The sequence below is a fragment of the Fulmarus glacialis genome, unplaced genomic scaffold (genome assembly GCF_000690835.1).
Source record: "Fulmarus glacialis isolate BGI_N327 unplaced genomic scaffold, ASM69083v1 scaffold15441, whole genome shotgun sequence".
Taxonomy (NCBI): domain Eukaryota; kingdom Metazoa; phylum Chordata; class Aves; order Procellariiformes; family Procellariidae; genus Fulmarus; species Fulmarus glacialis.
Window position 1 is genome coordinate 16,932 of NW_009193561.1, and position 26,133 is coordinate 43,064.

The 26,133-nt window shown below is 40.6% G+C and overlaps 1 protein-coding gene across 1 annotated transcript in view; it reads left to right on the forward strand.

Annotated features, from left to right (window-relative positions):
* Window positions 1–3,006: 3,006 nt before the first annotated feature.
* Window positions 3,007–26,133, forward strand: part of SAMSN1 (SAM domain, SH3 domain and nuclear localization signals 1) — a 36,680-nt gene continuing 13,553 nt past the window's right edge. The window contains exons 1-5 of the mRNA XM_009587492.1: window positions 3,007–3,185; window positions 20,724–20,795; window positions 21,375–21,530; window positions 23,594–23,714; window positions 25,138–25,289. Coding sequence (XP_009585787.1) covers window positions 3,129–3,185; window positions 20,724–20,795; window positions 21,375–21,530; window positions 23,594–23,714; window positions 25,138–25,289 — 558 coding nt within the window. The 5' untranslated portion in view covers window positions 3,007–3,128. The remainder of the gene's footprint in view (window positions 3,186–20,723; window positions 20,796–21,374; window positions 21,531–23,593; window positions 23,715–25,137; window positions 25,290–26,133) is intronic.

Consider the following 26,133-nt stretch of genomic DNA (forward strand, 5'->3'; position numbering starts at 1 on the left):
GTGTGGGAGGGAGGCACATAAAGCACTTGAATGTCCAGGACCATTCATCACGGTCCATTCATTAAAACTGAATAATGATAATAATAAGCTATAAGGTATGTTGCCTTTTATAAATATAATGTCGGTGGGAATCATTCTCATGGGGTCATCTCAATTATTTTTAAATGGTTAGCCTTTTTCCCCATAGGACTTCCCAGAGAGAAGAGTGACATTGCCTGGGTATTTCAGGATGGAGGAGTCAATCCAAGCCCCATAAAATTCACCTGAAAAAATTCTATTGATTTCATTGGGGTTTGGATCAGGTTCAAAGACCAGCAAGGAAATGGAATAAGTTACTAAGCATGAGAATTTTTCTTTTAATTTTACATAGATATTCATTCCCCTTTGAAAAATTAGCTTCAAATACAGAGGATATAAGCACCAAGCTTATTACTAATTCTTAATTCAAAGGAGCTCCTTTTGAAATGTATTGGTCAACTAAATTAAATGAACTTAATGTTATTTCTGTTTGATTTTCTTCACTTTGTTACTTTTTACAACTAGTGTGGGTCAACCTTCCAAGGGCAAGAACATAATCAGGTCAGCTTTCAAGCTGCTATAATTTTTCTGATATGTGGATGAGGAAAGGAAATAGATATGGGTGGGTACTATATCTCTTGAAATGGCCTCTTTCTTCCTGTTTAACAATAAATATTCTACAGAAAGGAAGCTCATATATTACTCTTCAGATGAGTTCCCATTTTATTAATCATGAAGATTTTAACAGGGGCCTGAGACAGGAAATCACAGTCTAATGATCAGCAGAGTCTGATTTAATCCTCACGTTTGGATCAGATTAAAAACAATATACTGCAGTGTACATTTATGTAGATAAATAATCAGGTTTAATTAGTATTAAACATATATGCAGCTTTTATAACAACATACGGCCCTACTGAATTACTAAGGCTGATTAAATATCCATGGTAAAACCTCCTTATGGTTAGAAACTTAAATGGACTTTTCAGGTGTTGTTATCAGATATATGAAAAAAACATACCTCTCAGAGTTCATCATTATTATTAATTAATCACCGATTATTAATAATAACAATTATTATGAACTCTGATGGATATGTTATTATTAATAATAACAATAATAAATTCAACTCTGTTCTAGATGAGTGTAGTTCTGATTAAAATGTGAAGTGAAACATCTTGGTTAATGGGTTGAAGTTCAACACGTACTCCACTGCAATCTGATAACCTAGAGAAAAATCTTGCATTATATTTGGCAGAATTTCAGCACCTTAACCCCAGTTCCTACTCCTCTTCTTACCAACCCAGTTCTTAGAAGGTCTGGAAAGGAAAACCTCATTATACCATCAGCATATAATAATTATTCTTTCGTCAGTCAGTTTCAGTCCATTCAGTTGCCCGTCCATCAGAATCCAAGAAGGCCTCCAAAACTTTTCTTAAACATTTAAATAGAAGTCCAAATAGCAAACTGAAATGGGAATTCATGTGATGAGCAGTGTCTTATCCCTCCCTGGAGTATTCATGTGACAGAGGAAGAAGAGAGCAATTCACCCAAGAGACTACCTGCCTATCTAGCATTGTCTCCTCACAGATGCTTCAAAAAGTTAGAAGTGTTTATGGGACTAGGAAAGGCAATTCTAAGAAATAAGACCTGTGCATTTCTTACCAGCTTTCAACCATCAGTTCTTTTGGTTTTCAGTTTGGATGGTTTCTTGGTTTAGCTTTCCTTGAAATTTGAGTTCAACCATATTAAAAGAATGACATAGAGAAAGAAAGGTCTGTGCACTGAGTATTTGGTTTGACAAGGACTTCTGAATTTTTGTTTGGTGTAAGAGACCTCCACAGTGACTTGCTTTTTTAAAAGAGCTTTTATCTATGCAAAACTTCCGAGTAAAAGTTGCTTAGAATAGATTTGCTTGAAAAAAAATTTTGAAAAAATGTTATCAAAATTTTGGAAAAAAAAAAAGAGCATTTTCACCAAAGTTTTTTCTTGCCACTTACTCTGGAACATTTTTCTTGCAACTTACTTAGAAATAGATTTCTTTTTCATTTGTAGTAATTTTTGTAGTAAGATTTAATTGAAGCTCTGTGGGTGGCCTAAAAGTTTGGGGGTTGAAATTGAGAATTTGCCTCCATCTTTCAGCAAAAAGTTGCGAATTTTTCATGGTTTCAGGTTTTGTGGCCTATGATTCACAACAAATAAGTTTTACTTAGGACATTCAAGACTTTTATTTGTTTGGCAAATAATATCAAGCAAAATGAAGCAGAAATTCAAAGCTATCTTAATACCTCCACTTTCATTTAGCCTCTGGGCTGTTTTTCAAGAGGGTAAAGGACCTTTGTCATTCTCCTCTGTGTCTTCGTTGTAAGCCTTCTGTTAGATTTGCTTTTTCTCCCTGTGACTTTGTCACCAAATCAAGGACAACAGAGGACTGAAGAGTGCTATTTCAGGGAGTCCAAATTCTGTGATGAATGGCAAAAAATTATTCCACCATGCAAAAGAAAAAGATGGCTTTAGAAAACTTCCCTTCTCTGCCAAACAGTGACCTTCAATCTCATTACTTCTATTGCATTACTGTAGAGCTAAGAAAGAAAGGCAGGCATTAGGGGCCAGCTAGACCGGGGTGAATCTGCTGGGGGATAATATTCCTTGGTCCTCTGAACAGCAGCATACCTTCTTCACATTCGAGTCCCAGCAGAAGTTGAAATGAATGATGCAGTTAGTGCCACAAGGTTGAGTGGGGAAAAATGAGAGAGGAAAAGAGGATGATTTGCTTGAGGTTGTCCAAAGTCTTACTGAGGCCTGATGGTGACATAGAAGGAGATAAGTCTTAAAGCATTTCTCACTCTGGACCCTTTCCTCATTTTCAACTCATCTCCTTAGTGCACCTCTCTCTTTTTGCCGTCACTTCCTACCCTCTTTCCTCACTCCCTCCCCAAACAAAGATTTCAGCTTGCTCACCCATGCCGCAAAGCAGCTGCATGAAGCCACATCCTGATAGAATAAGAAACTGCGTAACTGATGTACGCTTGTGCAGTACACTTCATTGTACTTAGTTTGGTTACAAGCTAGTAGCAGTTGCACATCAGCTGGATAAACCGGAATTAAAAATGTTGAAGAGAAAACCATCTAATGTGTCTGATAAGGAGAAAAGTCAAAAGCCAAAGGTAAGAATGTTTAATTTTTACTGTCAATGAATAATAACAGGAATCTTAACAATTTTTAAAAGGAGGATTTCCTTTTAAATCCTAGCTTCAGGATTTCCTGATGTGCTAGCAAGTGCCTCAGTGGTATAATCTCAGGAATCGAGTTGTATACACCTACTTTATAAAAGTAATGATCCAATTCAAGATATCATCATTGTGAAGCTGCTATAGCTGTGCTAAAGAGTCCTGGTACTGGACTTTGCCTATTGTTACACGCTCTGCATCTGTCTTTTAACAGAGGGGCTTGCTTACAAAAATCCCCTCTCTCCCTTTCATCTATGATAAACAGACGATGTCCCACAAAAGAGTGTGAGAATCAGTGAAGAATTAGAAAAGCTATTAAATTTGTTCCTTATTTTAATAAATTTGCTTCTGCATCATCATAACCAAAGGAGAAGAGGATACTTGGAAATCAGTGTTTGTCATCTCTACTTTTCTGGGAATTATTATACCTTCAGCCTGAAATAAATACTCTGAATAAATTGATATTAGGCTACACTGGACACTTTCCACAATCTGGAATTGCAAGAAAGAAAGTGAGAGTTTTGCAAGATGCATAAGGATGTGTCCTGTGCTAGAAATTTACTTCCAGTCCCCGGACTGGGTGCAGAATGACCTTTGCAAGTGTGTTGTAAGCCTGAAGAGAAATGGCTACTGCTAGACCTGAGTGCATCAGTATCCATTTCTATTTCAATTTGCCAGTGCTGAAAATTTAAATAAGAGATTAGAAAAGCCTTTTAGTATATCTCTGCTCTCAGTAACTCACCATCTCCTAGTTTACAGACCTATCTTCTCATTGTTTGGGAATACACCTCACTTTGTGATTTCCGGGTCCTAAATATGATTGCAGACACAATTTCAGATGTCTTTTGGTTTTACTCAACATTGGCTTCTGCGTATTGCACTTGCAATTTTAGACTATGACTCATTAGCAATTAAAATTAATGGTTTTTTCCATGGGTTTGAAACAATTCTGAATCCATTTTCCTATGGATTTGAATGGTTTTTTAACCGTTTCACTGGTTGTTATGGTACGTATTTTCTTCTGTTCAAACATCATACTTTTTTTTAAGATAGGGCAAAAGTATAATTAATATCTAATTACACTATAGGTTAAGCAGGAAATGACCATGAGAGACTCTGTGGATAGGCTTTGTTTTACTGTCTGTTAAATAACTTCAAAAACAAGTTTTGATTACTCTCTTCTTCCAGAATAATACATTCCTTAACAACAGTCTGATTTTTATTTTTTCTTTATTCCCCAGTTAGCTATTCATTCATGAATGCACTCCATGCTATTGAAATGCTGGCATTGTGGCTTCTCAAATCTCTCTCTCTCTCTCATGGTCATGGATTTGATTCACTATATGTGTAAAGCAGGGATAAAAAGAGTCTAACCACCTGACTGAGTGTCAAACCTGTTGACTTTGCTGTGCTGACTTTGTCTTATTGTAAATGCTTACAAAAATGGAAAGGTCTTGGTGAAGTGGCTCAGGATGTCTTTCTGCCTCAGTAGTGTGCTTTGAAACACATCACCTACTGTAGTCCCACTTTTGCACAGAATTGTGTAAACTTTCCACGATGGGAATGCTTTTGCTGAGTGTGCTATTCACAAAAAGGGCATGGGAGGAGACAGCCCCCATGTCGCACGGAATGGAAATCCTAGCTTGTTGTAGCATGTTTCGAAACATGCCCCGTGGAAGCAACGCAAATACTTAAGTTGCTTAATACTGAATTGGGTAACATGGGGTGCAGGTCCTTACCTCCCGACAGAAGTTACAGGATTTCACAAGTGACTTCCCTAGATCCCCTCCTGGCTGCCCCTGCTCTGCGCAGGCAACATCTGGTACCTCCTCACACTCGCAGGGCAGGATGCCATTGTCATTGTGGAGGTCTTGGGCTACCTCACCTCACCTTTCGGCAGCTTAGGTGTCCCAGTGTCTCCAACACATCCACACGGGGCTGACACGAGACCTATGAGAGAGCCATAAGGTCTGGAGCGTTAAGTGAAAATCAGGTTTGCTACCTTAGGCCGGCAAAGAGGACACCAAAAAGATCTTTTTAGGTAACTGAATCTTACCCATAGTGACCAGTTGTCTTTATCACAACTGGATGAACTTCTGTGCATTAATTCAAGTGTTCCACCAAGATTTTCTTTTTAATCCTTTTGCTTTTATTACTTTCTAATGTGAAGAATAGCAGCATCCAGTTATGTCTTTCGATAAAGATGAAGGAATACCATGCAAGGCTGGTGTTAAAACCCCTCTCGAGGCAATTTGCTGTCCTTGTGTAAAGCTTCTAGTAGTGGTGGGCAAGTCAATGACCAATGCAGGACCAATACAGATTTTCAGTATCTAACTGCCAGTTCAATGCATTTACTTTATTGATTACTGTGGTGCTTAAGGGACTTCTGCAGATGCGTTAGGTGCTACCTAGACAAAAAGTAGCATTTTACAACTCTCAGTGTCTGCTATGAAAGGGTTGATACTTGTCCGTTGCCATGAAATAGCGTTGCCGTTTGTTTCGTTACACAGCAGGATTTCTGTAGTGCTGCAGTCATGCTAATAACTTTTTTGCATATCTGGCGGCTTTTGCATATGCATGGATATGCGCATAACTACTGTATGCTTTGTATGTAAACTAAATAAATAAACATTCATTGCTAGGCAAAAAAAATCTACACCTGGTGTCATCCCAGAGAAAATAGGGAGAGAAATGTGAGAGAAACATTTTCAAAAGACATACTGGAAGGATTCTGATCCTTTGCCAATGTTTATCACTGTACTGCACATACTGCCACGGAACTGTACATTTATACCTTGTACATCAGCTGAGGACCCAGGTAGTTGAACTATAAAGGAAAAGTCCTAAGGCTTAAAAATACCCTGCTTAATATTGAAGAAATTCAAGCCTGTCTAATCTAACCTATCTGTCTATCCAGGACCTTAAATGACTTTCTGTCACAACAGAGCCTGTGCACCTCCCATCAGGTGCCCACCAAGAGGCAGCTCTCTCTCAGCGCTTCCTTTCAGTCCTCACCTGCCCCTCTTTCTTTTCTGTCAGACGAGACACGGCTTGGTTTATACGGCATAGCTGTTGTCAGCTGCAGTATTATTTGTGGGCAGGTGAGGTCAAACAAACAAGGTCTTGCACCCAGCCCTGAGGTTCGTGGTCATGCTGGTGGCCAGAGTCAGCCCAGCTCTGGCAGCTCACGGCAGAGAGAGCATGTGTCTCCTCCACTGCTGGGGTTTTAGTTGCAGAGCAGGAAAGTACGGTAGCAAGTGGGGGGAAGGATGCTTTTACTAGATGTGTTTTAGCTATGAGTTTGTGCAGTCTGTCCCAACACCCCTTAGAGAGCTGGGGAGGAGGAGAGCAGTTGACTTAGAAGATGAAACAAAGGACCCTAAAATCACCTGGATTTTAGCCTCTTTGGCCCTTATGACGTTACAGATGTCAATGTATCTGGGGAGTGGCATGAAGCAGATTTAGAAAGATGGTAAGAAAAAACATTCTAAGAAATTATGAGGTAACTAGTCTTCTCTTTTTCATATGCTTCAGACAGCACCATATCCTGGCACCATACAAATAAAACACCATTAAAGCATTTTGCAGCTACTCTGCATTCCGTTTTGCAATGTTTTACACATTTGACCAGATGCAAATGACAATGGAAGATGCAAATAATCTGTAAAACATCCCCGCATTGTCTTGTCTACTTCACAGGATGTAATGTGTTGGGTAGAGCCTATTTCTTTCTCTCTCTCTTTCAAATTCCTATGGACATAGCAAACTTGAGAACTGCCTGATGATTCTTGGCTTTACTTCAAGCTGAAGCAAAGACTACTTTGTGCCATTTTTTTCTGGCTTGACTGAAGAAAGTCTTGTGTCATTATTCTACATGACAGTTGATCTATGTTTATGCTAAAGGTTTGAGACATTTTTGTTTCCTTATTCTGCTTCCAAACGCACTTGGTGCTTGAAACTCAGCTTACTTCTGGTATGTAAGACAATTCAGGGTCAATGCTTGTGCATTTTGTTTAGGCAAAAATATGTCCAAGCTTCTAATTAAATCAATATTCACTTACTTAGGTGATAAACTATTATTTATTTTCAGGGTTATGAGAAAATAGTGGCAAATCCAATGGGAGTAAATATTTTAATGTGCAACTTTGTTCCCTAGTACTATTTCATACCAATATTTTTCCTTTTTATAAGCTTTAAATGAAACCCTGCCTCCACAGAAATCAATGCACACTTTTGCCATAGACTTGAGGCCAGGATTTCCCCTTTTTATAGACGGTAGAAACAAGTTTTTTGGTGCTGCTTTTTTCTTAGACAGTGGCTTATGACTTTCCAATGGGGGACTTTATTAAGGAAAAAAAAAAAGAAAATAGGTACAGCAAACCTAAACATCAAAAATCATTCAAAACATAATTAGATCTTCTGTAGGACAAGATCTGCAGTGAAGAGATTGCTCAGTGTTAATAAATATTAACTAGGATTTATCCTTGAGTGGGGAAAGCTGAGGGTTTTAATTTTATTTAAAAGGTAAAGACTGGTAGAGTTCTGAAAACAGCAAGTTTTATATTATTTTCTTTCCCCCTGAATTTTTTGAGTACATAATAAATGAGCCACTGTTAATGTCATAGATGTTAATTTTCGCAACCATGACTGAAGTGATGTTCGTTTCCATTTGCATTTCATTCTAACAATGATGAGAGGTGATGAGTTGATGATAAGCTGTTTTTACCGTACTGCCCGCTGTGCAAATTTATGCTTATAGGCAAAGATGACACATAGTTCTGTCATTAAAGGTCTTTACTGCATTGCCTCTTGAAGAAAGACTGTTTGTCAAAATCCATTTGAACTCTGTTAAATAAGCAGAAATGGATGACAACATCTGGGAAGTAGTTTTAAGAACCTGGTTTATAGTGGAAATACCTGTGGGCCTTTATCAGGGATGGTTCAGAGAAACAAAAAAAATGATACTAGTAATAATCACGTACGTGTAGACGGGGAAAAAAGGGATTGCAGCTGACACCTCAGAAGGTGTTTCCTGTCCCCCTCAGGCTTCATAAAAAACTAGAGCAAGGTTAGAGTTAACCTTGCATTATTTTTCTTGTGTGAGTGGAAGGGTCTACAATCGTATTACTGGTCCTCTTACCTTTGGTATTTTTTCTTAATTTATATTATCATCTTGCTTCTTGATCATCAGCCACCTTTTTTTTTTTTCCAACAGCAGTTTCAGAAAGTTGTTTGTGTCTTAACATATATGTTAGCATATCTCTTCTAGTAAGGTCTTGAAATTTGAGGAATTCTGTTTTCTCACCAGCAAGTAAAAGTCCAGGGTCTTTGTGGGGAAAGAACAGCTGTCTCTCTCTCAGGAGGCTGATTAGGATGTCCAGACTCCACATTTTGATGCTCAGATCAACACACAGGCTCGTTGAGGGCTCACACACACAACTCTAGACTAGCTCGTGTGCGAAAGGAAAAAATGACATCTGTGGCCTGGTCCAGCCCTGGCCTCTTTTGTGTGTTCCCTTGATTACAGCACCTTTTAAATTTTGTCCAACTTCGCGCAAAATTCAGGTCATTTCTTATTTCTTCCCTGTCTTGGTTTTCCTTCACTAGCCAGGCTTAAGTCCTTAATAGCAGAATATTTTAAAACAAGTGAGAGCAAATTTCCCAGAGAGAGTATTTTCACATTAATATTAATTTTGCTTAGAGTAACAAACCCAGTTTGATTCTTTGTTTGTTTTCTTGCAAGCAAGAGCATTTCAAGATGTCTGAACCACCCTCTCCGGCCATTTTTAGAAACCGGACTATCAACCACATAATTTATAACTACTTTCTGATAAATACAGTAGCACAACTACCAAGGTGACATAAATCAGCATTAGTTGCCTTCTAATTCTTTAATTAGCTTTATAGAGCAGTTGACTTCAATATTGTGTTTCTAGGAAACCCCAAAAACCCCGAATTAAACATTGGCCAGGATACCTGTCATTGCTGGAAAAAAGCAGTAACTGTGTACAGGCAGGACAGGCAGAGGATGTGGCCTACGGATTTCTGTAGGTTTCAACACCCTTCTAGTAATGTGTCATAGGATAAACCAGACTGAAGTCATTATAAAGCCATCGCTGGCCAGCCGGTATAAGCAATTTGTGGGTGGCTACAAACACTTTAGCCAGAAGACTCAACCCCTCGATGTGTGAGCAGAAGCCCTCAGCAATACCCACTGCAGAGAAGGAAGATAAAAAGTCTTCTGGGCCTCTGTAATCACAATATCCCTTAACCTTTATCTCCTGAAAGCTTGCAACAGAGACAGCGGAGTTACTTCAGTTCTTAGGAACAGTTATACTCTCTTCCACAAATTAGCAATGTTAGTGTTTTTACTCTAGACATTCTGCTGCTTGGAACCAGGCTACAAATTATATATGCTCTGAATATTTAGCAAGTGACTTTGTTTCGTACACTAGGTGGAAGCATCTGTGTGCACGTGTGTTGATATTCCACAGGAAGATGAATGACCACCTACCTTTTTCCCCAAGTGAAATCTCTTCTGTATACCTGCTTGCTCTTACCTTTCTAGCTTTTTATATCTTATTCCACTTACAGTGCGCCCAAGAGCATGTTCTTACTTTTTTTATTCTTCCCAAACTTGAGACTGAAACTCCAGCCTAGGGAAAATTCTGGAGATTTTGAACTGCTTCAGAGAAGCTGCTTCTTTGACTATACATATTATACACCATACTGCCACTTTCTTCCCCATACCTCTTTGGTTTATTCCATGGAAACACAGAAGGCTGGACAAGGACTTCACATGTACACAGTCTTCAGGCTGCTTAGTTGCCAGTTGTAATATCTACTGGCATCCTTCTGGTAAGGTGAATGGCAACAGCAAAGTGCCTGTCATCTCTAACCATCACCCAGCATTGAGCATGGCAAGAAGCTTTCTCTGGGAAAAAGATCTAGTGATCCACCTAATGTTTTGCACCATTATGTCTTCTGGATGGAGTTTTAGCCCCTTTCCTACCCTTTTATGTCTTTGTCTCTTTTATAATCTTTACAAGAACAACCAAGTAACCTCACACTCCTGTCCTTGATTTCCATGGGATGTTGAATGGTTACTTTCTTGAGAACTGTAGGAAGTTGTAAGTTCCTCTACTTGGTCATGCTGACCTCATTCAAAAGGTCTCATAGGTTTGCTCGTCTTTCAGGTATGTTGAAAGGCAAGTGAGATATGGGGCTACTGGAATACTTGAGTACTAGGCTTTAGGTTTTTCTGCAGGGTTTCTCATGGCTTCTTCAGGAAGAAGAGAAGCAGTATAGGAGTGTTGTTCAACCGGAAAAGCTATGGTGCAGCTTCATGTCTTCCCTTTACCCTTATGTTTGAGATAGAGATGGAGCTTTGTCACTGACAGCCTCCAGCCATGAGATAAAGAAATTGGCTTCACTTAGCAACAGCACAGCCAAAAGCAGGTGTGTGAAGATGAGATGACAAAGTGGCCGAGACAGCTGAATGAGCTCACGCAGCTTGACTCTCTGCTGCCTTCACCTGTGCAAAGCGGATGCTGAGCTTTACTACTCATGAATTGCTTTCGCTCACCACAGCTGCGTTGTTTTTCTCCTATACTTCTTCTGCCTCCTTTTTAAGGTCAGATGTTAAGTCCAAAAACTGCTTCACAGAGCTGGAAAGGGGACATGGTTCACTGATGGATGAGCAGCTCAGAGCCTGTGTAGAGGCTGCAGGAAGTGACTGATGATGGTAGAGCAGGTAGTCAGCTCTAGTAACAAGTACATGGCAAGGCTCTTCTGATATTGTCTATTGGGGTGTTTCCATGATTTTCTTTCTGTCTCTATAATGGAGTTTATATTCGCTTGATTAATGTCTCTTGGTAATTGTGTCTACATGGGTAAAATATTTGAAAACTGTGTGTTTGGGATTTTGGTTAGTACCTGAGGGAATCTGAGCAGACATGTTCCTACCTGTTCATGAAAGCTTGAAACCTTGCAGCTGACACAATCCCTTTTGCAATGAAAGGCCAGATTTGAGTAGGATTTGAGTATGGCCTCGAATTTGGGCTTCACATAACACCTCAAAGCCCTCACTGCTGTCTGTGCCTCAGTAGCACCATCTCATTGGTAAGCTTCTCTCAACTATGTGTGGTTTTCATGGAGGTTGCAGGGGAGGGGAGAAAAGCTTAGTCTCAATTTTGTTGTGCGTCAGAATGAAAACACACTTCAAACATCTGGTACACTTGTTTTTCATGAGATGAAACTGTAGTTTTCCGCTGAGCTGTGATCGCAATAACCCCATGCCACAAAGATAATTGAACGGAGAGAGGAGAATTGATGTGCCCATACTAGACTAGTACCGTTTGCTGTACCCAGTACTCACAGTGAGCTGTTGATTGTACTAGTTCCTTTCTGGTGTAAGAGTGACCTGAAGAGAATCAGGATGCTATCTTGTCTTCAGGTTACTAGATTTTTTTCCTGGGATTGCAGTTATAGAACTTATGCTACAAAGAAACCCTAGAATTTAACACATCATAACTTCTGCACTAAGAAGTATTCTTATGCAGTGCTAAATCCCTGGGAAACCCTGAGCTTCTCCCTGAAGGTTCCATACTGGTCCAAAACCAAAAGCTTATTGAATTTATTTTATGAGTTCAAATTTCCAAGGAGCATATTTTAGATTCCCAGGCATATGTTGTGCAAGCATGTCCAGCTTTTGAAGCCTGTGAGGCTGCAATGAAGTGCCACGTGTGCTTTCTACAACTGGACAATAAGGATAACTTTGGCCCACTGATGGCAATAAGCCAACACTGGAACTCAGCCTTCTGACAAGAGAGGATACATGAAGGGGAAAAAAATGGTGCCACTGGTCATCATTTTAAAGGAGTCAAATGTTAACCCATTGTAATGAGTGTAGTCTTTCGTTTAGTTTTTTTGTTTTCTAAGATAAAAATAATGTCAATAAATGGACACATAGGTTTGATGAAACACTAAAATTCACAGTGACTGATGATCTATACTGCACTGAATTTTGCTTCTCTACTGTACTGCATCTCCATTAAGGCAATTTCAGCTAATCTCACTATGGATTCATTAATCAAGTGTAGTCAGGATGTCTGAAGGGAGATAATGAGGGGGAAAAAATTGGCCTATTGTTTGGATCTTATTCTTCAGCTAACTAGTTTGTTTATCATGCTCCATAATATTTGTATCCCGATAAATAAGTTCCAGTCGCAATTAGTTATTATAACAGATGACTAACACATCTTTATCTACTTAGAAGTTCAAAATTATTCCATGAATAGATCAATTAACTTTGTGCTCTCTTTATATCACATGCCTATACAGATTTCCAGCCTGCAGTATCAGTTAACAGTGAAATGGAAACAAGGTGGACCAGTAGGATTTTAAGATTTTCTCCCTTTTAGCCAAAGGTGCAAGCATCCATGGAGACAAAGTCCTTAATCCTACATCTTTTTCTCTAAGCACTAACATCCTAAATGCGTAACTGCAGTATCAGCAGTCTCTTAGTGCCTTCCAAAATTTCTCCTCTAAAGAGCCTAAGAAAAGATTTGTTCATTTTTTACTCATTTTTTACTCATTTAGGATTACATATTGTATATCTGCCCCACATAAAGCTGTCACGATATTACTTTAAAAAAAACCACAAAACGTTGAGGTTCCAAGAGCTCAGTGGTGTTGGAGGCTGCTGAAGATGGGAATGTTTATAAGCTCTGTGATATTAACTGCAGCACTCAACCTCAGGTGACATAAAGCATGCAAAAAAGAACTTTCTGTCAGTTTTATTATTTCTAAAAAGGTTCCCCTTGAAAGAGAAGAGTGACCTTGCTCTGCTGAGCTGACATATGCCACTGAATTAATGGCTGAGCTTTGCTGTAGGGAAGCTTGCAGAAACATTACAACTCCAATGGCTGAGTTTGCTGTGAACATTAATCAGGGGAACCAACATGATGTATCAAACACTCATTTAAAAGTAATAAAAACTAACTCTTTTTCTCCCCCCATCCCCCAAGTTCCTTAGAATTAGCTTATTGTTGGTCATTACCTGTTGTCAAGGATAAGACTGCAGGACAGCAGTAAAACTTGTATAAGGGTTTTCTAAAGTTTGCTTACTCTTCAGAAAAAACAAATGAGCTTTTGGGACAGTTTTAACCGTGACTTAGAGGTTATTTTTTAATGTTGTTTCCCTCTGTGAGGTCATTTGAAGGAACACCTTCCACTGAAAACGTGCCTCTCCCTAGCAAGGAATGCAGAAGCTGCCTTTCATTCTTGGTCACTCCCTGGGAGCAGGACCAGCTCCCACGTCATGCACGAACGAAGCGTAAGAGAGGCAAGGAGGCTCTCGCTGCCATCGAAATAACCCCTGTGAAGGACCTGTGGTACAACGGTTGAGTCGCAGAGGCTCTGACCAAAACACTGTCACACCAGGCAGGAGTATTTTCTGCCTATCCCCGGCTGCTCCGCTCCGGGGCTGGCAGGCAAGCACGCTGCAGTCGGCAGCTGTGGCCGCTTCTCAGGCTTGCCGAAAGGAACAGCAAAGCCCTCAGACACACCGGGTCTCCCCGCGCTATTCTGCATGCGGTCTGTGTATAGCACGACGAGGCGGTAGGCTCCTTATGGCCGCTTCTGCTCTGGCGTGGGAGCATTTTCGGTAGCCGCATGCGGGAGATTCCCACCTGCGCTGGGGGAGTACGCCGGCTGCCCCACTCTGTGTGTGCTGGACAGGCATGGGGCTGCCTTTAAAACCGAGCCCTGGGGGGCTACGTGCTTCTTGGCTCGTCTTTGGGCATATATATTTTCATCTTCGCTTAAAGGCCATTCTGCAAACACACACGTGAGTAATTTCTCTCGCACGAGAAATCCAGCTGAACCCTGCAAAGTCAGGACCTAGATAACACACAGCATTAATAAAATCATGCTGTATAAGTAAGCAGGGAAAGGATTTTAATTGATTCACAGGTGTTTCACTTTTAAAATACGAGAATTCGTCTGTGAATTCATGTGGTTCGGAGAGGAGAAAGTTTCAGGAGAGGAAAGATGTTGGTATTTAAGGGATTAAAGATCAAAGCCTGCAGTGCTTACGTAGTGTTTAACCAGTCTTTACTCAGACAGCGCTCCCCTTTACTGCAGTCACGGTTCTGTGGAGGGTAGATTTCCAGGCTTGTCCCTCGATGTTTCTGCCCACGTGTAAATGAAGGGTAAAAAAGGATAGCAGGGAGGTAGAAGTGCACATCATGCCAAGTCCTTAACTGTCATTTTCATAGCTCCTCTGAGTTTGTCACACATCCTTAACCTTCTTTTAAAGTCATTTTCTTTTCATGGTTTTGTGTGCCACTGAAAGTCACTTTTAATTAAATGTCATATAAATAATAAAGTCTTAATTACATAATTATTGCAAATACCTGTGTGCACACTCCCAGAATTGGACAGACTGCCAGAAGAGCACTTGGAGTGACTTTTCTCACCAGGAACTGAGAGTGCTCTGCAGCAACCGGGCAGAACCACATGCTCAAAATCCAGGGTCAATGTGCCTTTAAAGGAAGAGGAGTCAGATCCCTCCCCCCCTGCACATTTTGCAACACTCAGTTGCAAAAAACTTCCTTAGTGTTAAGATCGATGTTTCTTAAATTGCTTCCTTATTTCGTTCCTCGCAAACTTGTTTAATCAACACAGCACGCTTTTTGCCAGATGAAGTTGCCTTTTTGCTCAGACTTCCTACCTGGCTTGCCTCTTCCCGAGGAAGACTTACAGGCCTCGCGAACCATCTCGCCCCTGTTTAACTTTGCCTGCCCTGCGCGAGGTGCCCTTTGAAAGCACTCGAGAACTGAGTTTCTAGTGGAAACTCTGACGTGCGGGCTGGGTTATCGGGCACTATGTGCTTCGTGTCAGCATTGGTTCAGGCTTGAGAGACCGAGGCTGGTACCAGATAGCGGTACTGATAAAACAGCCACCCAGTGTTTACTTTGGAGAGCGAAGTTTGTTGACCTGGAGGAGTGTTAAGTACAAATAACTCATTATTTTATACAGCTTTTCTTTTCCAGTCATTTTCAGTCGCTAAAATTAGGGTGTTTGCTCTGAGGCTTCATGGTGGCAGTTCTGTTCAAAGACCACTTTGCTCCCCTCTCTCCCCACCTCCACGCAGTTATTGAATACCAGACCACGATAACAACCAGTCTTTTATAGAGTCATTTTTAAGCCAGTTAAAAATGCCATTTCAGCTGATTGCCCTATTTGAGTTAGCAAGAACAAGCTGTATCTTTTTTATTGCTTTTGACTGGCGAAGTACAAGGTTTAGGCCATGTTTCGTGTGGGCTATAAAGTTATATTAATAGCTTGGTTAGTGGTCAGAAGTTCTGTATGTGTAACTAATGTGTAAATAGGAAAAAATCCCTGAGGCAGGGAGGTCATGATGTCTTCTCTTTTTTTGCTTCTCTATTACTCTTCGGAGAGTCACTGAATCTTGTATGCAAATTCTCATCCTTTATACAGAAGTGAGGGGCTTTTGTTGTTGTTGGTTTTTTTCACAGAACACCCCAAAAGCTAAAAATTGCTATCTTGCCTTCTGGGAAAGTAGGAGACAATTTCTTTGAATATCTACGCAAGAAGATAAGCTACCAGAGTAGCAATATTCATCCCTACTTCGGTAACTCTTAATTTCATTCTCAGAGTAGTCTCCTCCTTCAGAAGGGACTAGGAGCATCAGAGAACAGAAGAAATGAATCAAATCCTGAGCTCCACTTATCTCCATCGATCAAAGCAGCAAGCACAGACTATCCTCTTGGGAGCTGCTGTGGCTTCTTCCGAGGAGAGAGGGAAGACTACAAGTGTCTGTGGCAGACGAGGAAATTGGGCATCGTGCTGAGCTCCCTTTTTGTTACTCCCAGTGACCGCCTTTGCCCCTATACAGCTTACTCGGTCCGGGTAGTCTAAGGATGAATGGAAGCTAAAAATGAAAACGCGTGGAGGAATTTGAAGAGATTTACTTGTGCGAGAGGGTCAGTACAAAGCCATTGCACCGTGCTGGCCTTAAAAGCTATTTTGAATAGCACTTGAAGCAAAACATAATGGTCCAAAACTTCTCACCGCAGAGAACCAGATCTCTGAGCAGTGTCAATTGTCCAAAGGGAAATATGAGATGAGTATCACCCATAATAATTATTTAGCAGGATAACTGCTGTCAGTTTTGGCTCAAAGGTTGTCTTTAGACACGGAGAAGCTCTGACTAGTTTATCATAAGAACTAACTGACTTCACCTATGATATGCTCTACAAGGGAAGGATGTTTTATAACAGAAAGACACAGATTGCAGAACCTCTTTTTGTTGTTGTTTTTCTATTTGTATACCATACCATTTTCTGGGGAGAAGGATAGGCTATTTACAGACAAACCAGATCACCAACTGCAGACTGTCCAAATTAAAATAAACAGCAATTACATAGCACTTATCCCTTTAAAATGATTACTTAAAGTTCCTGGATTTCAGGGAATTGAAGAGATAGGAAAAGATGGAAGAAATATTTAAAATACTGAAAAATATCTTTGCTATTTTCTATTATGCTAATTTGGTATACCGAAGGGGAAGGGATGAAAGTTAATGCATTGATTTGTAGAAATTATTTACTGGTCCTTGTGTGGAAAAATAAAAGTGTTTCTCCCCTGCCCATGCCTCCATTAGCTTTTACTGCGCAAATTCGTATTTGCTTAACGTATCTATTGGTAGCTCTTGCATACATCCAGCCAGAAAAATCACTTAACTTTATAGGATGCTGAATCCTGGTATCAAAAGTCAATAGCATATTTTCTTCTAGTAGCTTTGCATTTACTTTAAAAGCTTCCCTTCACCTGGAAATAAGGGCTCACCGTATCTTCGCAAAGTAGGTGTTCCCTGACACTAATGCAGTGACTGACACTACTGAAAGTAATAGTCCTGTTCCCTTTGCAGCCCAGAGCTCCTAAATCTGCTTTTCGCTATCGGTGTAATGGGGTTGAATACATTTTTAAAAGGTGGTAGCTATTGATTACTTAATGGAAAAAGTTAGTTTAGAGAATTGCTGAAGCAGCCCTATTTAGTCCTCTCCAGTGCAACAAGACCATTATCTAGAATAGTGGAACTCATCCTGTAACCCTTATTAATCTTTAATAGGGATGAAGCAACACTGAAATACACTACAAAATAGCCCAAGGCTTCTGCACATGTAGGATATAAGGTTGTTTCAAGGGTCGAAAAAGAATAACTGATTTCCCTGTGCTCAAGCTGTTTATAGGTAAGACCAACAATAAACAATGTTTTTCCCCTTGTTCCTTTTAAAGTATTTGCAGCACATCTGCACTTTAATACACAGTTATTCCTACTAGACATCTTGAAGTGATTGAATGCAACAGAAAGGTCAGTGTATGTTTAGAGATCGCTGTGTGAGACTATTTTATACTTTCCCAATATTGCTGTGAATCCCAGCCTCCCTCTTTCTCTCCCTCCCGCTCCATGCTGCAGGGCACATTTGGCTGGGTTGACAAGCCAGTGAAAGGTGCTAATCCTGTCTAATAGAACCATAATCCTTGGGGCTGTGTTTTTATATCATACTATTGAGCTAACCCCTTGTCACAGGATATTGTTCATCTACTTAATAGCAAAGTTCTTGATGGGAATTTTAGATAAAATTAAAGTGTACAATCCAAATTGTCCTTTCCGATTTCACAGGGTAAAAACAAAAAAATAAACCACAATGTTTAGCAAACAGAGATTTTCTGAGAGATTAGATTCAATTAAGACGAGAGATGTGTGATTTTTTCCTTTCTTTTTTTTTTCCCCTCAGTGAACATTAAATGTCATTTTACTTGTCCAAAAATATTCACAAATCTGGGTCAGCTTCTTCAAATAACCTTTGGCTGGAAATATTTTTCAGGTTAGATGTGCCCAGAAATGTAGTGGAAAAAAGGATGTTATTTCTTTTTCTCTTAAGCCGTAGCGGTCAGAACATGGACCCAAAATGTGGGTACACTTTCCTCTTCCATCTGGCTCTGCTCAGGCCTCTCCCACTGCTATGTCCACTTTTTTTTTTTTTTTTTTTTTTTGGAGGGGGGGAGCTGGTTAAAAAATAAGTGTGGGAAAACAGGGAAATGAAACAGCAAGGAGCTTTTATTTTCAGTTGTATTCCAGGGGATGCTGATTTTCTTCTTCTCAAATGGAGACTTTAAGACAAAGTGTTTGTGCATGGTTTCCCGTAGCTTTTCTTTGTCATTTTTTTTTTCCCCTCTGCAAACTATTTTTAGTGTAAAAGTGACTGTGTGTAAGAGATAAAGGAGGTAATATGGATAGTAACCCTGTGATTTATGAGCAGGGACAGAATAAGATGGGGTCCTTCCTGGACGGAAACACCCAGGGGAGGTATGTGTGTGCTCCGCGTAGCTGGTATCATTTTGATGAACTCCTTCCTTAAGATCACAGCCGCGAAGCCCGAATGCCACCTCACCCCCCGTGCGGCGTCAGGAGCCTGATGCTGCCACTGGTGAGTCCCGTGGGGGACTAACTGCTGCCGGGAGAGGAGAGCGTAAGGAGACAGAGCAGCACACAGCAGCTTGGTAGCTGTGGGCGGAACAGGTACGGGGCCGTACCAGCACTCAGAAGCTTGCCAGCAGCTGAAATCGTTACTTGGGTCTCGGCTCAAACAGGTCTTTGGTTTTCCAGCTTTCCAGAGGACGGCACTCCCGCGGCGCTACCAACCCTGCCGCCTGGGTAGGGAACTGGAGGACGGGCGCAGCAAGGGCGGTGTTCCCTGCCACGCTCGGTGTTTGGGCAGTTCTGCTCCTCTTACCATCACCGAGAGATTTCTCCTTAGCTTCTCTGGAAGCAGGTTCATGCTGGCGTTGTCTGCAGCGTGAAGGCAGGCAATGGGGCCGGCTATTAAACCAGTCCTTTTCTCCTCCTCTTTTGTTGCCCAAAGGATGGTCTACCTCAGTTGCCTCTGAGGCTACCTCGTGAAAACTCTTACCTGGTAGAAGGCGGCTGTAATGGTAGAGCAGAGCCAGAAGCTCACAGGCCATTTTGAGGCTTGTGGCGTTCCGGATGGAGAGCAAAAGGAGGTAGCTGGAGATGCCAGGGGAAGGGGGCACGATGCGTGCTTTAGAAACCTGCGGGGAGATGAAAAGATGGCTCGTGTGGCTTGGGGGGAAGAAAGCAATGGAGCAAGAAACTGGTTTGGCTGAAATTATGTGGGCATGGTAAATGGACGAATAAGTACAGGAAAAGCTGTAACCAGGTAGTCTGAAATCACTTATGTGTTTTTTCCCTCCAGAGGGGGATTTGGAATACTCAGAAATATACTGACATGATATTGCATAGTTGTCCTGGTTTCGGCTGGGATAAAGTAATGGTAATAATTAGTAATAGATATAATAGTAAACCCTACTTCAAGAAATCTGATACTGCATTAAAAGACTTTCATTTAGTATGGAAGAGTGAAGAACTTTAAAAAAAGGAGTAATTCTGGATTTAGCTTTGAGTGTTGGTGAAGATATAAAACCAAGCTCTTAAATACACTGTAGAGTTGATAAATGTCTGAATTCTGGCTGTTATTAGGGTCACACTTACAGGGACTTCTGGCTTGTCATCAATGCCAATTTTGTGCAGCTTGCCACCATGGGCAGCAGTGTCAGACAATTTTGCCTGGGCATGTCTGGCAGCTATTTCTGTGTGATCTCTCTTGCAAAGATCTGCTGTGCCACTTCCCTCCTTACCATGTCAATTATCCACACACAGAAAGGGTGAAAATTAGAAGGAAGTAAAAGCAATCCGTTCATAGCTCAGGTGATGCAGCCTTTCTTATGTGCTGTGGCACAGGGAAAAATTGTACCTGTGTACATTTAAAAATCAGATTTTCAAATTGGGGGACTGGGAAGAAAAACACGGGGCCTGCCTGATTATTCTGTTACTTACTCCCTCCACAACATATGCCTTTTGAAAAAAATGTATTCATAATCCTCAGCGATCTTTGCTGATTCTTGTTGGTAAAGAACCATAAACAGTCTCCCCAGCTGCGAAAGTAAACTGTATAAATTGCCACGGTTGACACCACCATAACCGACTCTATAGTTTGTATAATATTTATGGAAACACCTTTTTCTAAGCTCACAGACAGCAATCTTACCTAGAAGTATCTCATAGATATCTCTGTATAATTAATGTGAAACTGATGTAGAAGAACTCAGTCATATCCATGATCTAGTCAGTATTTGAAGCAGTATTGGTTCTCTTATTCGTTTTTCTGCTTCTGGCTGTACAGTCACAATTTTTTCCCCTATAGTCACCTCCTAGTTTGTTTCTAGCTGGATGTATCAGTTCATGGTCCGCTGATCTGGGAGGAATTTTTAACACAAACAGGTGACTTGACAGTTGTATTTAAGTCTTAATAACAGAACAAAACACCATCAGTGAGTCAAGATTTGTCTTCTCTTTTTTTACAGCGTACAAGCAGCTTTGGAAGCTTTGACCGTTTCAGGCATCACTCGATATCAAAGACAGATGATTCAGCTGAGGTCTGTATAACACAGAGTTTTACTTTCTTCGCTTCACTTTCCCACAACAGTTATGCAAAAACATTGGGAAACTATTGTGTAAATTTTACACTGGCGAGAACTTTGCTTGTGTACCTGGATCTGTCTGGGTGATTAAGCCCCTGCCAAAATGAACAAGAGAATCACACCTAAACTTCGGTACTTTGATGGGAAGATTAGAAACAATTTTTCAAAAAGACAAAAGTGCACTTCAGGTTGGTGCATGCTCAGAGTAACCGGCATGTGTATGCAACCCATAGATGTGTCATTTTTGTTTTCAAGAACCTGCATAAATCCCCTCAATTCTTGTTTGGATTAAGGACAATAAACAATGGGAAACAACATTTTCTATCATAAAATATATTTTCTTTCTGTCATTCACACATACAGTGGTGTGCTGCAAACCTGTTTACGTACACAATTCCCCAGGAAAATGGCTGTGACTGACTTTTGTCATCCTAACTGCATTGGTGTCCTTAGTATTTTTCTGTAATTCCTATTCCACTACAATGAATTTCATTTTCATGGTGAGTTGTTGCTTACTTTTTTATTTCGAATCAGATATCTGAGTTGGAGACTATAAGTGACATCGGAGATGCAGCACAAACTAAAGCAGCAAATAATGGAGGAAGTCTGGGTAAGAAGATGAGAGCCATTTCCCTTACCATGAAGAAAAAGATGGGTAAAAAGTACATCAAGGCACTCTCTGAGGAGATGGTAAATACAAGTTAAGAATCTCGTGTTTGATGATAATACATGTGAAGTAAAACTGTTATGTGCATTTTTCCTGTTCATGTTTCAATTGTCATTAGTTATGACAAGCCATAAAAACATGATAACACAATGCTGAATTAAAACAGCTTTTAGTATGTACCCTTTCTTTCACGTGCATGTTAGTGTACACACATATGCATATATACAATTAAAGCATCACACAGTAAAGGCCCAAGATAGACATAGGAGTTTTACATCATTGAATTTTGCTTTGTCATCAAGGAGCATTTGTATAAGCATCACAAAAAAATCTCCTGATGTGGACACAAGGGAGTCTCGGATGAACCCAATCGGCAGTCTGATACTCAACCTGTACAAAACGCTTCATTAGAAGAATTTATCTTTCAATACAAGAATTATTTCCAAAGTCCATTTTGTAGAGGTCAGCCAGCATCCTAGAGCATGACAACTCATATGCCTTATCTGCTTTTACCTTGTCTAATCTTAGCAAACCTATCTTTATTAAACATAAAAACATATAACGTTTCACACACTGCAAACCCTGTTTTCTCAATATGTTGTGTCAGTGAGTTCCAAATTTTAAAAAACATAAGGAAAAAGGACTTGTCATACTTAATCATCCTCAAAAATCTAGCTAGTCTGGATCCTATCTCACGGGTCAATATCAAATAAGTAGGGAAAATAAGCAAGAAACTTCACAAGTAGAAAATAGTGTTTCACAGGATACCTTTAGGTGGTTTTTGGACATCAAAGACAAGGATTCCTATGTCGTTAGTTTAGTTTGCATTTTTTGCTAAAATTCAAGAGGTTGCAATCCATGGTTTTTATATTATAAGAAAGAAAAATCAGAATTTCAACACATGTGCACACCTCTGCACATTTACAGCAATGATTCACATGACAGAAACTCAATGAATTACCTGGTTGGACACACACGTACCACAATCTTCGTTCCTGCAGGAGATTATGATAATCAATACTGGCTGACTGATTAATCTATGGGTTATGCTGCTGCCTGGTGTAACAAGCACCGTCCTTGTTGAAAACCAATATAATCTTTCATTTCCATGCTATGCATTATACGTACCTGTATAGGTCTCTACTTCATACATGCAGTGTCATGTTTGCTTGACTTCATCAGCCAACTGATGAATAATTAATATTTCCCCGAATATAACGTGGCATCCTAAGTACTGCAGGATGTTTCAGTTGCATCAGAATATCACGTACCTTGTCAACGTGATGAAATCTACCGAAGAAATTCCTTCCTTTGAAAGGAATAAGGAATTTTCATTTAGTTGTTATTTCATTTAGTTGTTACATCGTCCCTAACTTACCTGTGATTGAAATATGGATCTTATTGTTTTGAATAGGCTGTGATTCCTGAGGGGTGATTCAATGTTATAAATTCAAGGGGCCAATTTCATACACCATTAGATTTTGTGAGAGAAACACGCATCTTAGTTCTGAAATGCACTGGATTTTGAGGCCAATGTGTAGGTCGGGCAATGTGCTGAGCACGGTGCTAGAACACACCGATGCCATACGTGTGTGCAAGCTGTCTCCAGAACGCTCTGGCTTGGGTGCCAGCCTGCCCCCAAGCACCCATGATTTTCAGAAGTTCAATGCAAACACAGCTGCGTCAGCACTTCACCATGTGCTTTCAGAATTAAACTTTATATTTCCTCCTCTGAGACAATCAGAAAAAACACCTTATCTGGCTACCCACGAATTTCCCGTTACAAGTCTTTGTCGCTGCTGTGGTATATCGCAGTCTTCTGAGGTGGAGAATCAGTTTAGCTGCTTGACCGGGAGTGGAATGAAGCGAGTGGGGCAGAGAGGAGACAGGGGATTTCTCCAAGATCGTAGAGGTGGTGCTGGGCATCCCTAGTACCAGGTGTCAACTTCTAAAATGCTTTCTCTCATACAGTGGTTCTTAATAAAGTGTAACGATGTAAAGTTAATCTCCAATGATGATTTAAAAAAAAAGAAAGTTTGTCTAAAATACATCTCTTGGCGGTTAACATCTGATTTTTGTGTTAAAGAATGAAGAAGGAAAAGATGACAGTGATCCTGGTGGTGGAATACACACTGAGAAGGTCTCCCTAAAAGCCAGTGACTCTATGGAAAGTCTCTATAGTCTGAACAGTGGCCAGAGCTCATCTAGTAAGTACAAGATATCCATACCTCTTATTCAGTCACTGGATCAATATTGTTATTGTTTAAGTCTGAGGTATCAGAGCTGGTGATCAAAAACATGATAGTAGAGAGCTCTTCAGTCTGGCAGACAAAAGTGTAATTTGATTAAAAGGGTGGCAGCTAGGGTAGATATACCTCTCTCCAGAAATAAGCTGAGTGTTTTTAAGAGTGGAAATACTAACTGAAGTAAAAAAATAACATGGATTATGGGGGATGTTGCTGGCATATATGCCATAAATGTTTTTGGGGGTTATCACTGCTACGGTGCTGGCACCCATAGGGTTGCAATCGCCGGATGCAGACACAAACATCCTCTCTGAGGGTAGTGGCTGTGAGTTCATCCTTCACCCTGCAGATGTGAGGCAGACAAAGTGAGAGGTCTCTCTGAGATGCTGGGTGATGTGGGCCTGACCTGGTGGCTTCAGATCATGATGCAGAGAGACACAGTCTGCTTCTCCACAAACCCACTGAAAACCCTCTCCCAACAGGGCAGTCTCAGCCAGAGGGCAGATGAATCTCTGCTGCGAAGTGGAGTTTGCCTCCACCATTCTATCCGTTGCTGTGCTGTGGGCATTTGCTGGGCAGCAGGCCACAGCTGTCCATGATGACGTTGCTGTGCCATCACCGCAGGCACCACGTGAGCCCTAAGTGGGGACTCGAGCTGCAGTCCAGACCATTTGCACTTAGTAGTTAATCTGGCCCGGAGACGGAGCTGTGCACTTAAGCAATCACCTCAAACAAAACCATTTTAATGATCATTTTCTATGATGTGATTTGTGAAAATTGTATATGGGAGTTTACTTCCAACACACTGCTGCTCTTATCTAAAAACATATTTGGATGGGATATTGCAGAGCTTGCTCAAATTTGCTTGAATTACTCTGCCGATATTTTATTGCTCAACTTGGATAAAATGACAGGCAGAAATGTTGATAAGATTAAAATTGCCCTCTGCAATGCAGGTTCCTTTGATGTTTCAGCTACTCTGTAATGAAATAAAATAACTTCTACAGTACTTGTTTTCATTTCTCTGAATAAACAGAAGTTCAGCAGAATTAATTCCCTAAATTGCACTTTTAAGAGTACATTTTATTAATCTGCAGAAGTAATATTTCAAAAAGTCTGTAAGTAAAATGTGTAGTCTATTAGTATCATCACCGGAAAAAGATTATTGTAGGGAAGATGTTAATGAAAGATCTCCTACCTATTTTCTTCGGTCTGTTGTAGTATGCTTTTTATTGAATGTATTTTTCCTGGAATGTGTCAAAAGCACACAGAGTACACTCCTCCTCTAATTCTGTGCTTTTGAACACTTTCCTCTCAGCTGCTGTGCAGAATTGCATGTCTGGGCATTTGGTGCAGGAGATCTCTCAACTTGACTCTCTTTAAGGTGGGGTGACCAGCTGCTCAGATGGAACGAGCAACAGGGACAGCCTCCGGTTTGATGACGAAGTCCCTTACAGTGGGCCCTTCTGCGGTCGAGCCAAAGTTCACACCGACTTCACACCAAGTCCTTATGACACTGACTCTCTGAAAATCAAGGTAAGACAAGCACCAGGATTTCTTCTTTTCTGCCGGGGAGCATTTCTTACATGTGAAGAATATGTTTACTAATGTATTTTTAACTGTTAAGCATGTGTAACCCTCTAAAAGCAAGACCAATCTGGTTTTGCAATGCTTCAATAAGGACTTAGTTCAGACAATGATGCAAAGCCAACTGCTGCTAACGGCTTTTTAAGGCATAGACTCCAGGTAGGTACCTCATCATGGTATCTACCTGGATACCACAGCTTTCCTCAGAATAAAATACAGGTTGCTTCCCACATACTAAGTCTGGAGTAAGAAAAACTTGACTCTCATGGGATGTGAAGTTGCCTCCCCAGCTTTTTCAGTCACAACTAGGATATATCAAAAGCTCAGTAGCACCCATTTTCTTTAATGAAAACAGTTCGCCTTTCCATTAAGCTTTTCTTTAAGCATACCTTTGAACCATGAATTTTCTCTGGCCCTGACAACATGGCAGGGGTGTCCAGGCTGTGTGAGTGAGAAAAAGGAATCATAGAATCATAGAATCATAGAATCATTAAGGTTGGAAAAGACCTCTAAGATTATCGAGTCCAACCATCAACCCAACACCACCATGCCCACTAAACCATGTCCCTAAGCGCCTCATCTACACGTCTTTTAAATACTTCCAGGGATGGTGACTCCACCACTTCCCTGGGCAGCCTGTTCCAAGGCCTGACCACTCTTTCAGTAAAGAAATTTTTCCTAATGTCCAGTCTAAACCTCCCTTGGCGCAACTTGAGGCCATTTCCTCTCGTCCTATCGCTTGTTACTTGGGAGAAGAGACCAACCCCCACCTCGCTACAACCTCCTTTCAGGT